At 44.5% G+C, this 13,404-nt stretch overlaps 1 protein-coding gene and 1 long non-coding RNA gene across 9 annotated transcripts in view; one reads left to right on the top strand and one right to left on the bottom strand.

The window, feature by feature from the left end:
- Positions 1 to 1,168: 1,168 nt before the first annotated feature.
- Positions 1,169 to 3,068, bottom strand: LOC123582895. Its single transcript, XR_006704635.1, has 2 exons — positions 2,221 to 3,068; positions 1,169 to 2,125 (listed from the first exon to the last, which is right to left on the bottom strand). It is a non-coding gene; the product is annotated as an uncharacterized LOC123582895 (long non-coding RNA).
- A 1,931-nt stretch (positions 3,069 to 4,999) lies between these two features.
- USP3 (ubiquitin specific peptidase 3) overlaps positions 5,000 to 13,404 on the top strand; it is a 114,216-nt gene continuing 105,811 nt past the window's right edge. For 2 of the 8 annotated variants that reach the window (XM_045449473.1, XM_045449470.1), the window contains exon 1: positions 5,933 to 6,231. In XM_045449473.1, coding sequence (XP_045305429.1) covers positions 6,141 to 6,231 — 91 coding nt within the window. In that variant the 5' untranslated portion in view covers positions 5,933 to 6,140. Of the gene's footprint in view, positions 5,692 to 5,917; positions 6,232 to 13,404 lie in introns of those variants that run through there. The other 6 variants (XM_045449467.1, XM_045449466.1, XM_045449472.1 and 3 more) reach the window with 6 other exon arrangements.

Here is a 13,404-nt window from a genome sequence, read left to right as displayed (position 1 = left end):
TTTTAAATTTTAGTTTAGTTTTAGTTTAAGTTTATTTATTTTGAGAGAGAGGGCACGAGCAGGGGAGGGGCAGGGAGAGAGGGAGAGAGAATCCCATGCAGGCTCTGCACTGTTAGCTAGGAGCCTAATGTGTGGCTCGAACTTAGGAACTGCAAGATCATTACCTGAGCCAAAACCAAGAGTCAGACGTTTAACCGACTGAGCTACTCAGGTGCCCCATTATTATTATTATTATTATCATTATTATTGTTTATTTATTTATTTTGAGAGAGAGAGAGACTGAGAGCGTAAGCAGGGGAGGGACAGAGAGAGACACACAGAATCCGAAGCAGGCTCCAGGCTCTGAGCTGCCAGCACAGAGCCCGATGAGGGATTTGAACCCACCAAATGGAAGATGATAACCTGAGCCAAAGTTGGACGCTCAACAGACTGAGCCACCCAGGCACTCCTATTACTTTTTTTAATTAGTTTTCACTCCCAGCGAGGAACGTGGAGCCCAACGCAGGGATTGAACTTATGACCCTGAGATCAAGACATGAGCTGAGATCAAGAATTGGAAAGTTGGATGCTTAAATAACTGAACCACCCAAGTGCCCTTGAAAAGTGGGTCTTTGGGGCGCCTGGGTGGCACAGTCGGTTAAGCGTCCGACTTCAGCCAGGTCACGATCTCGCTGTCCGTGAGTTCGAGCCCCGCGTCGGGCTCTGGGCTGATGGCTCAGAGCCCGGAGCCTGTTTCCGATTCTGTGTCTCCCTCTCTCTCTGCCCCTCCCCTGTTCATGCTCTGTCTCTCTCTGTCCCAAAAATAAATAAACGTTGAAAAAAAAAAATTAAAAAAAAAAAAAAAAGAAAAGTGGGTCTTTAAACAAGAGAACCTTCTCATCTCCTTCCTGAAAGCACTGTGAAGTTTACATTTCAACCATAAAGAAAAAAGCATTAAAAGCAATACAAATTAAGATGTTGATGAAATAATGATTATTACAATGGGAGTAAATGATTCTTTAGTTACTTAGAAGGCTCTTCTGTGTCCTGTGGTCCTTAAGAGTCTTCATTATTAGGAACATCAGCTACCCCCCCCCCCACACACACACATAATACTGCAAAATCCTTTAGCTGACCATGTGTATGAGGGGTGAAACTCTACCACATTGGATAAAAGACCAAGTACTAATTGTGTAAATTTGTGCAATTATTTCACCTTTGAGCTTTAGTTCTTTCACCAATAAAATGGAAATGATAATATCTACCTCTCAGGTTTGTTGTGGGGATTAAACAAGAAATGAAAACCACTTGATGTAATATTTGGCACCTAGTTGGGACCCAATAAACGTTAAGTTTCTGTTGTTATATAACTGCAATTCTTTCTGTGAATACCTATGGGACCATTACATAATGATTGATATAATCACTCTCGAAAGGGGCACTTTCAACATTTAATCAACTAATAGGATGTTTTCTTAATATCTGCAATCGCTGAACTAGGTACCTAATATCCATTGAGAAAAAGATAAGCAACTCTACCCAAGGGAGACTGAACCCTAAACAGAAAGTAACAGCACTATATGACAAGCTTAGGGGACAGAATGGGTGGGTGGGGGGGGGGGGGGGGGGGGGGGGCTAGGAAGTCTGCTTACCTGAGTGATGGAGGGCTTTCTTGAGGAGGTTATATGCTTCATGGGGAAGGAGTAGGAGCTGTCAGATAGAAGGGAAACAGGTAGGGGAGGACACAGACGTGTAAGGAAGCACATTTTCTAAAATGAGGGAGCTATTTCAGTACTGCTGGAACAGTAAAATAAATAAATAAAAAGCTTTAGCAAAAGAGAAGGGACAGGTGATTGACAGCAGTGGGTTTCTGATTGATTTTATCTTGCCAGAGATGGGGAGCCACTGGAGAATTGGGGGCAGGGAGATAATGCGAAAGGGGTAAATGGAAGAAGTGGGAAAATTACACCGCAGGTAAGTATTCGTGACTACGAGAACGCTGGCTGGCTCAAGGCCACACCCACCTTCCTTCAGTTTTTCAAATAGTTACCCAGGACCTGCAGAGAACCAGGCTCAATTCCAGGAGTTGGAAATCAGGCAGTGAACAGGACTGGAAAGGTCTCTGTTCTCATGGAAGAGACTGATACTAGATAAACAAGTAAACAAGCAAGGAAGTATCAGATAAGAGCCTCTTGGAAAATCAAACCAGGTGATAAAAGAGTCCCGAGGGGCTGTTCCTACCTGCCCCCTCACTTCTGAATCTTTGCCAAGCCTTCTCTAGATCTAAGTTTGGTTTCCCAAGGAGGCTTTGCTCTTAGAAAAAAAAAATCTCTACGGTAAATAATTAACTCAGCTCTCTGTGCGCTTCCAATAAGCCTGCGTGAAGATAGCTAGTCTTCTCCAGGGCCTGGTCAGTTTGTAATCCTTGCTTCGGGGCCACCCACTTCTGGTACAAATCTCAAGTGTAAGGCTAGGGGAAGGTCACAGCAACCTTGAGACCTTTCCTGATCATTGTTCCCATGGCAACGTATGACGTCCCCTCTCAGCAGGCCCCCTCCTTTATATATATATATATACATATATATGTATATGTATATGTGTGTATGTCTGTATATATATATATCCTTTATAAGAGAAACCGTTTGATAGCATGGTTGAAATTGTGTATTCCTGTCCTCTGAAAAGTGCAAACTTTTAAAATACTCCCGCTGCTCCTGGCAGGAGCTCCCCCCATGTCCCTGCCCCGCCCCAGTTCCCCGGTCTCTAGAGGGCTGGTCGGGGAATCCCCACTGCTGCCTTCCCTACTGCCCGAGCTAGAGGTTGGCTTGTCACCACCAGGGCTCTATGTATGTCAGGGCTCCCAGGAGCCAAAGGGATGTGGGCTAAGAACAAAAAAGCAAACATTGTTATAGGTAGCCAGGAGAGATCAGGAACTGAGAAAGTTGATTTCTCAGCGTGCATGGCCATGGTCTTCCCCCTTTTGACACATTTACTCACCGTGAAGGTCCCCCCCCAAAAAAATGTGTGTATGTGTATGTGTGTATACACATGCATATGTATGTATGTACATGTATACATATGTATATATATGTGCATATATATGTGTGTATATATATGTGTGTGTGTGTGTGTGTGTGTATATATATATATATATAAAATGAAAGCTGAGAGACACAGGAAAGTTCTCTGTGTTTTAGGGAAATTTAGTGAAAGCCCCAGGAGGGCCTTTCTGATTTTGCCCAGCTTCTCTGGACTGTTTGACTGTTGGAAAGTCATAGTTTGCCCTTTGGGAACTTTAGCAGTCAGTGATGACTAAATTAGGGCCCCTACTCACAGGAGTTTTTAATTCTACTTGGGAGGAAGAAGACGCTAATAAAAACCTTCTTTTCCTTTTCTTTCTTCTTCTTCTTCTTCTTTTTTTTTTTTTTTTTTTTTAGCAGTATACACTTTAGGTGCTTGTACATTCCTAATGTCATTAAAATGATAAACTCAGAACCCAAAGGAAATTTACAGATCAACTGGGAGGGGCAGGGGAGTGGCAAATACCTGGCCTAATACCAGCCACTTCCTCAGCTCCTGCCCCTGGTAGACATTGCTAATTGATCACTCATTCATTCATTCATTCATTCATTATTGAACACTTACTTATTGGACATCGTCCATGTTCCATATTAGGAATACAGAAGGAAACCAGACAGACTTGCTTGCTACTCTTATGGACCTCCAAGGGGGAGACAGACATTAAATAAATAATTACACGCATGAAGAGTGTTTCGAATAGGCAGAGTATGGGGGCAGACAAGGGCATCACATAGGCATCACCTGGAAATAACCTAGGGGTGGAGAGGGGTCAGGAAAGGCCTTTCTGAGGAAGTAATGTTTCAGCTGAGGTCTAGAGGATGAGGAAACTGAGTCTCTTGGAGGGTGAAAACAGTACATACTGGAATGAAGAGGACATGGGTCAGCGCCTGCTCCATGGCTAAATGAGAGGGTATGGATACTAAATGGGGGGTAGTTGTTTAGAGAGAAATAGAGGTTGCTCTAGCCAGGCATTGGAAGAAGGACTGGAGAGGACTGGAAGGTCAGATTGAGCAAAGGTCCGATTTATTGTTTATCCACCCCCTTCCTGGGGAATTATGTCCTCACAGTCTATTAAAAAAAAAAAAAGCTATAGATTATGGGCTATCTACTAAGTAGTGGCAATTCTTATGAAGTCTTCCATCTTCCTTGTGAGATAAGTATTATTTTTCCACTTTTACAGATTAGAAAACAAAGGGTTGGGAGGACTAGAGAGACATTTGCTTTCTAAAGTTGGCCATCAAGTAGGCAACAGAGCTAGTATTTGAGCAGCTACACTTTCCACACTCCTCACTGCCATAAAATCCCCAGACCGGGGCATGCTCTAAAAGCAATCAAATAAAACTTGGAAAGCAACAGAAGAGCTTTAATTCCAAAGTATTGCTGGGAGAAAAGGGTCGGCAGAGATGCCCCAGGTGACTGACTAAACATCATGAGGCAGAAGAATGAGAGGAAGAAACCGAGTCCTGGTGGAGGGTGTGTGGGGGGGGGGGGGGGGCGGGGGACGGAGCGGGGCGTAGGAGGGGTAGGAATGGGAAGGCGTGACAAGTGACCGGGAGGGCGTCCCGGGCTGCTTCAGGACTGCGCTGCTGCGGGGAGTTGCCCAGCTCTAACCACTACCCGGCCCTGCCCGGTTAATCATTTCCTGACCTTCCTTCCCCCTTTCGCCCTGCCCGCAGGATTGCCACATCAGCCCCCACCCCCACCCCGCCCCCGCTCGCCTCCTGGCCCTGCAGCTCCTTCGCCGGGTTTTACAAGAAGCTCCAACTTTGAGGCAATATTTGTAATAGCCCCAGACGTCCTCAAGGCCATTCCCCCAGAGAGATCGCAGGCTAGCTCGGGTGTAATGACTGCCCAAGCGGCCGGTTGAGGATTGCCCTGGCCCCTTTTTCTACAGAGCGATCTGAGAGCTAGGGATCCAGTCCTCGCGTGGATTAACCAATTCCCCCAGGCCAAAAAGGGTAGGGTAACGGCAGCTAGCAGAGCGGTGCGAGGTTTAAATGAGATATTGTGTGTCAAGTGCCTGGCTAGTAGGTGTCTAACGAAAAAAGTAGTAGGATCTAACAAATGTTAGATCCCTTCCCTTTTTATCACATAGTAATTGAGACCTCGCACGCAGCAAACCCAGGTTACATCTCGCTTAAACCCACACTGGGGGTTAGGGATGAAAGTCCAACCACGTGTTCCAGGCAAAGCAGATGGTGAGTCACAGTGACAAGATCTGAAGCCAGGTTCGTGGGCGCCCCCGCGGTCCCAGCCATACAGCACCCAGGTGACTGGCTAAAGGCCACGTGTTCAGAACCTAGAACCAGGTCAATATCGAACCTGTCGCAGGGAGCATGACACTAAATCGGGACTGTTCTGGGATGTATGCAGCCCGCTGGGCCACCGGGAGCCAGTACCTAAACCTCTCTGCGCTTGTGTCTTCGTGTGTAAAATGGGAGCTCCAGTCCCCGTCTGCCCAGGTGGTTTTTATTTTCTTCACACTTTTCTGAGTGGCCAGATGTTCTACCACAGAGTAGTCAGACCACCACACAACACGCCGGATCAGTCTTCTCTGTGAGCACTCGCTCCTCCGCGGTAAACGCAGCGGACCTGCCCGGCGTGTGGGGGCTTGGCGCCCCACCCTTACCGGTAAGAGGGGGAAGCCACAGCCGCTCCGCGCTGCAAAGTTGGGAAGCCACTCGCGAACGCAGCGGGATTCTCAGCGCCACCCGCCCGCGCGCTTTGGAACCCCACCCGGAGCGAGAGGACGGGGGCGGGGCCGGGTCTGGGGGCGGGGCCTGACTAGGGGCGGGGCGGGGCCGGCCTGGGAAGACGGAAGCCCTGAGCCTATGGGTGGCGGTAGAACCCGGATCGCGGAATTCCACGTTCTTGGGAGCGGGGCTTCTGGAGACGGCGGGTGGGAAAACCCGGCGCCCGGAAGCCTTTGCTTTCTTTGACGCAAGGGCTCGGGACGCAGCCGCCGTCGGCCGAGCGCCCGGCGAGGAGCGACCCCAGACGGAGCCTTCGCAGCCGCGCCGCCCCCCGCCCCGTCTCCCAGTCTCCGAGCCTTAGTCTTCCTCGCCGCCCTCCTCGTGGCAATGGAGTGTCCACACCTCAGCTCAAGCGTCTGCATCACTCCGGACTCAGCCAAGTTCCCCAACGGCTCCCCGTCGTCTTGGTGTTGCAGCGGTGAGTGCGGCCCCGGGGCGGCCCTGCCGCGCACCCGAGGCCCCGGTCTCGCCCGGCCTGCCGTCTAGGGGCCGCGGGCGGCCGGCGCGCGGACCCAGGGTGGGGTGAGGGCGAGCCGGGCCCGGCGCCTGGGGAGGGGTACTCGGTGAGGCGGGCTCGGGCGGGCGCCGCGGGTGGAGCGGCGGCGGCTCCTTTGTTTCCCGCGGCCCGACGGCCCGGCCCGCTGAGGAGAGGCCCGAGAGGGGCGGGAGCCCGCGGGGGCCACGAGCGCGTGGGGGCAGCGGCGGGCGGGGGCCCGGGCCCGCGCGGCTCGCCCCCCGCCCCGCCCTGCCGGGGGGCTGTACTCACCCGTGTCGCCGGGTCCGGGGCTGTGGGGGCGGGTGTCCGGCCCCCACGCGGCGGCCGCACGTGTGGTGGGGCCCGGGTTGCGTCCCTCCTCAACCACACGAGAAAAGCGCCGCTCACCGGGCGCAGCTTTGTCTGGGCTGCGGGGCGCGCAGGGGCCCTTCGCCGCTTCCTCCGCCCGGCTTCCTTTCGCTTCCCGGCAGGCTCGGGCAACTCGATCCACGCCAGGTGGGAGCCCTCAGCCCCGAGAGGCGCTCGGAACTCGGGCGGCGGAGGTTGGAGTCTTTCATCAAACGTGAAGGGTGAAGTTTGAAGACAGGCTGCGGGCTAAAAAGCTCCGGAGGCTGAGCCAGCAGCTGGTTTGGAAGGGCGGCTCGAGTTGCCTTTCATATATTTGGGTTGTCTGAAATTGCGTTAGGATTCCCGAATTCATGTACTGTAGGACCGTTATTAGGTTTATGTACTGCTTTTGCGTTACTTAAGCATCTTAACTCCTTCTGTTGGGCTCTTTGGAAGCCCCAGTGCCCTCTTATTGTCTGCTCTAGCGACTTAGGATCGCACCAGCCACACTGCTTTGATTACTTCCTGGTAGGGCCCTGGTGCCGCCGCTAGTCTTTGTTTATTAGCTTTGAGGTGATCAATGGTAGCTTGAGGTGTAGTGTAAAATTTGAATTGTGCGTTTCAATACCCTTAAGTTCATTTGAAGAAATATAGGAAAATGGCAATGGTACAGTTTGGATGTGTGACATTTATCATTGTGGTTTGGAGCTGGGAAGGTAGTTGAGAGAACACTTTAACACTTTTGACAGGTTACTTCTTAAATGGTGATTATGTCCTTGGAGAAAAACATAGGCAACGCCACAAAGAAAAAGGTACTCTAGGGTAAGGACTAGAAATAACTGCGGTTTCTTGGAGCTTTCAGAGGTTTGATGCTTTTTCGTGCCTTTGTAAAGTCAGATGATCTTTTTCTGCATGAAGCCTTTAAAGATTAACTGGTGAAATTGGTTTTACAGTGCAGTATTGCAGTTTTTTTATGAAGGTGCAGAAACTTGTACAAATTAGCTTTCACCTACAAATTTCTCTTCCACAGTGAATGTTGAGTATGGAAAAATAAATACGGTGTAGCAAATCGTTTTACAAATTGGTTGGGGGTGCATTAGCTATAATTGTAGCTATAGCTGTCGTGCTATAACCTAACTTTTAATCCTCCCCCCCACCCGCCCCAGAGATTTGAAAAACAAAGGACCAAAGTGAACACTAGGAAAAGCTTATCACTTGAGGAATGGAGCTCTTGCTCATCTGTAGTAAACTTCAGGGGTACAAAGTGGACAGCACACTTCTGTTTTTTTCTAGGTAAAATCACATCGTATTTAAAGATGGCCTCGCTGAGCATATGCATCTAAAAAAGAGGGACGCCTGGGTGGCTCAGTTGTTGAAGTGTCTGACTCTTGGTTCCAGATCAGGTCATGAACGGTTCATGGGATCAAGCCCTGTGTTGGCCTCTGTGCTGACAGCACGAAGCCTGCTTGGGATTCTCACTCTCTCTCACTCTCTCACTCTCACTCTCTCTCACTCTTTCACTCTCACTCTTTCACTCTCTCTGCTCCAGTCACCCATCCCTGCACCCCCCCCGTGCTTGTGGGCGTGCTCTCTATATCTCAAAATAAATAAACATTAAAAAAATTATAAAGGGGAAAGAGCTTATGCAAGTGGCAGATAGCCTGTGTGAGTCAGTCTTGGCCTTTGTCAGTCAGGGAGTCCACTTGACTGTGGAAATAAGTGCAGAAAAATGAGTATCTCTTGAGGAACTGAAGTTAAAATGGAGCATAACTAACAGACTTGTGCTGATAACAAGAACAAAGTATTTATGTGTAGCCTTAAAGATGGGGTGATTTCTCTCCCAGGAGGAGGATGGCGGTCTTTGCATCTTGAAACAAAATTTGTCTCTGACATTGCTTCACAAGGGTGGTTCTAGTCACATGCTTGGATTTCTAGAATCAATAAAGCTAGATTCACAACTTTATGTTTTTTTTCCTTCTGTTCATGTTTTGTGAATTGAACCCGTTTCGTATGGGCCTCCCATTTTAACCTGTTGTCATCCATTTGTTGATATAATCTTCTGTTACTGTATTGAGCTTGATCTTGTTCTTGCCTGCCTGTTTCAGTGATTAAATGATTAGTAAATCTGTGAGTCCTTAACTAATTCATCATCTTGGAGTGTTATGTATTCTGGTATTTATTCTCTAACTCTTGAATTTATTTTCTTTCTTTCTTTTTTTTTTTTTTTTTTTTTTGGTAGGGGACCAAAAGGGTAGCCAGTGTGTTGAATAATGCTGTGACTGAGTATTGAGTCCGATTACATTCTTATTAAGGAGGGAAAAAAAATCCCTGTTTTGGCACTGGGACAATAAAAGTAATGCCCTCGCCTTGTTTTCTTTGGGAGCTTGCAATTACACCACAGTGAAACAGCCTTAAGGCAGCCAAGCAAATTGCAAAAGGCCAACGTCCTAGGCTCTGTTAGCTAGCAGTACATCCTTGGACAAGTAGTTCTTTTTCTTTTGAGCATCACTTTGATTATTTCATCTGTAAAAAAAAAAGGGGGGGGGAGTAATACTTCACATCTACTTCATAGGTTGCTGCTAGGATGAACAAGATAATTTTTCGTGAAAGTGTTGGGAAACTCCTGTACACTAGGCAAGTAATAGGTGGTATTACAGCCAGAACATCTTTATAAATAGGAGTCTGCATACTTAAATATCTAAAGCCCCTTAAATAGGGCCTAGGACAGACTGGCTTTATGCTGAATTACGCTTTGCAAGGAGATATCTTACTCAACAAGATTAGGGTGTGTAAGAAGTAATTATATTTCAGCATTAACTTGAGCTTCTTATTTATGGAATAAGGCACTGTATGTTAGGTTATATAGTTGTATACTACAGTGGTTCTCAAACTTTTTCTTCTTGGGACCCCTATATACTTAAAAACTACTGAAACCTCAGCTTTTGTATGACTTGTATCTATTGATATTTGCTGTACTAGATATTAAAACAAAACTTAAATATATTTTAGTAAGTCATTTACAAATAACAGTAATAAACCCATAACCTGTTAATAGAAACAATAGTTTACATAAAATAACTGTACTTTTCAAAACAAAGATTTAATAAGGAGAGTGGCATTATTTTACATTTCTGCAGCTCTTATTATTGTCTAGCTTAATAGGAGACAGCTGCATTTTCGTATCTGCTTCTGCATTCAGTCTCTTGAGATACCACACATCATGTAGCCTCTGGAAAACTCCACTGTATGCTTGTGAGAGAATGAGGGTAAACAATAAAAGTAACATCTTATTATTATTTATGAAAATGGTTTGACTTCACTATACCCCTGACAGGGTTTTGGAAACTCTCAGGGGTCCAGGACCGCACTTTGAGAATGCACTAGTAATATAACTATACTAACCGTGAAGGGCAATTACTCTAATAAAAAGCTTTAAAATATTAGATAAATCCTTAAGGCTAGCCACATTTATGTCTTTGTGGAGACTTACAGGGTTTTCAAATATATTTGCTGGGAACGGATCCAGTTCTGTTGGGGTCCAGTTGTCCTGTCCTCTCAAAAAAGTTACAGTCTAATCTAGTTGGTGAGAGACAGGAAGCTAACAGGTTAGAAGATAAATCCATGTTGTGGTTTAAGGTAAATGTTGAAAATAGCAATTTCCTAATAAGGTAAAGGCTGATTTATGTCTAATCTTTGCTAAGGGCATTTCATTTTGAGTGAAAAAGTTTTAAATAAAAACTAGGACATTCTCTCAAGATCTTTGTTACGTGCACATACCAGATGTTATTTTCAGAAGCTGGAGGCTTGGGCATTTCTTACTTTTGTGGGTAAAATGACTGAAGAAGTGGTAAAATACAGGAGAGAAAACACAAATTGTTTAAAAAGGTGCCCTAAACACAACTGTTTTAATAACTAAAGCCAAAGAATAAGCATTTGGACCGCAGGCGTTTGGATTAAATAAAATAGCCAGTTAAATTGGAGATATTTTAATAGCATAGTCATGAGAATTTTCCCTGATTAATTCTTCAAAGAGCTGAGAATACCTCTTTAAGTTTCCAGTACACAGTTGCCCTCACATTATTCTACCCAAGAAAACTAAGTGTAAATGAAGTAAGTGTTCTCCAATTGGGGGTGGACATTAGAGATACCCCCACCTGTTTTGAAGATCCGTTTAGTAAGAATAGGCACTAATTATTGAGTCCTTGACAGTGGTAATAAATTTGTGATTTTTAGTAAAGCTTGTGATAAATGTGAGAAATTACCTTGATCTGGTGATGGGTTATCTTGTGTCATATTTCTCTTACAACCTTCATCTAAAGAAGACTCTTGGATGCCCAGTAGACTAAATTTTCTAGATAGGATCAGTCATTTGTTCATCCTTGAGTCGAATGTATTTTCTGCTTTTGGTAACACTGTTTGAAGTACTTATTAGGTGCTTAGCATGTATATAAGACACTCAGTAAATATTTGCTTAATGAATGAAGGAATTTCTTCAACTTAAGATCATGGCTGGAATGGCCTTAAACTTTATGTTGAAAATAAATGCAGAGTGAACTTCTCCCCAGAATGCTTTCACCAGACCTCACTCCCAATATTTTAGTTTGTAAGGTATACTCTGTCTGGATTATGAGCAAATGGCCTTCTGCAATGTTGTTGCCACAATGAATTTGTATTCTTTTGGCATTCTGTGTTTATAGATGGGCAGGTGGACATTTTAGTGTCAGTGTGGTTGGGGCAGTTCAAAATCAGTGGACAGGTGATGCTTTTCACATTAATTCTAGAGGCTAACATTTGAATTTTATATACTTCTCTGAAGAACTTAAACTTTGTTGGTAATATTTGTAAGCTTAAGTCAAATGTAATTGTCTTTCGAGGTTTTCTAGCAGGATTGCTCCTCACCCCCAGAACCTTAAACCAGCCTTAGCAAAGTCTCTAAATAATAGGTAGTAGATGTGAAATACCTAGAATCTAGAGTGTGCTTTGTGTATTTGCTTGGAGAGGCTGCAGTTTGGGCATTGAGCCTAACGTTTTGCTCTTGTGAAGTTTTGACACATTGATCAGAAGTTATTTTCTAAATAGTATTCTTAGTGGTATACAAAGAATATCCTTCAGGTCCAAAGCAGAAGAAAGGATAGGGTTAAGAGGAGAATGTGAACTCTTTGTTTCGGTTTCCCGTTATTCATTTATTCTCAAAATAATTCCTTCTCATCATTATTTGCTTTTACAGCATTAGCCTTAGGCCTTTATAACATCCTACTTTTTAAATCATTTTAATATATGCAATTTCCTTCTTTACTGGAATTTAATAGATTCATTTTTGGATTGTTGAAACTAGATTTAGAAATACTTACGTTTGTAGTATTTGTAGCTCAGTAAGCAGGAGAGTAAGTAGTTTAGTTTGAGCTCAGTGAGTAATTTAAATTCCTGTTTTAAAAATTTAATTGAGTCTCTCTTCTATCAGGGAGTAATTTACATGTACATTTCCCCCAACTTTGTTTTTTTCTTTCTTTTAGAGCTTTTCTCTCTTTCTTGAGCTATTTTATATATTTTTTCCTCTTCTTCTTCTTCTTCTTTTTTTTTTTTTTTTTTTTTTTTTTTTTTTAATATTTTTGAGAGACAGGGACAGAGCGTGAGCAGGGGAGGGGCAGAGAGAGAGAGAGAGAGAGAGAGACAGACAGACCGACCGACCCATAATCTGAAGCAGGCTCCAGGCTCCAAGTTCTCAGCACAGAACCCCACATGGTGGCTTGACCCCACAAATGACGAGATTATGACCTGAGCTGAAGTCTGATGCTTAACCGACTGAGCCACCCAGGCACCCCTATTTTTCTCCTTTAAAAAAAAAAATATTATCCTTCGATTAACTGCAGTTTCCCACCTCCCTCCTTATGGGTTTGGTGTTCAGCCTAGGCATTGGAATAGAGTTGGGTAGGTAGTTTATCAGTGCTTGAAGTGGAAAATATATACGGTTTAATATATTCTAGTGTTTCATGTTTATTCATAGCTCCTTTAGACATGAGAGTAATTGCATTCTGGGTGTTTTAATAGAGCTTGCCTGGACAGATGGCTTAGAAGGAAGTACTTAGATTCTCAGCAGGGGCTAGTACTTTTTGGATGGTATATTTGTGATGAAGCTTACCTTGACTGACAGTTTAGAATGGTAAGAATAGCATTGATATTAGTAACATCTTGTTCATCTTACCTAGAATTATTTTGTGCCAAGACCTCTCAAGATGCTCTGTGATTCATAGTAAGTCTAAATTGAGAATGTAGGTAAGAGTAGGTGTCTTTTAGATTGAAAGAGAATTTACCTAAAACTTGTTAATTGCAGTTGTATCCTGGAATCTTTTGGGGTTTGAATGCTTTTTAATTTAGAAACTTGTATGTAGAGATCATCTTTTAGCTGCTGTGAGTCTGCAGATGTTAGTATCTATAGTAATTCCAGATGTTTTCTCATCTATTAGTTTTACTGAGTAGGAGGAGAATGGAGAACAACATAAAGTAACTTCAAAGAAGATTGCTAGCGTTTAATCCTGACTAATTTAATTAACTGCCCATCCTTGTAGTTTTTCCTGTTTTATGGATTGTGAAACTGAGACAAAGATTAAGAGAGTTGCTTAAGATGCTTGGGGGTATTAGAGATAGCCCAAAGCTTAGATTTAAATACCATTCAAACCATACTTTAGGCTTGCCTTTTAAAAAGCAGGGTCTTTATTTTGTCATCCAGTAACTTAGTGCTTAATAATTTAAAGGATTTAAAGTGTTTGG

The sequence above is a fragment of the Leopardus geoffroyi genome, chromosome B3 (assembly GCF_018350155.1).
Source record: "Leopardus geoffroyi isolate Oge1 chromosome B3, O.geoffroyi_Oge1_pat1.0, whole genome shotgun sequence".
Taxonomy (NCBI): domain Eukaryota; kingdom Metazoa; phylum Chordata; class Mammalia; order Carnivora; family Felidae; genus Leopardus; species Leopardus geoffroyi.
The sequence above is the reverse complement of the archived record's forward strand: the minus strand, read 5'-3'. Positions and strand labels throughout refer to the sequence as shown.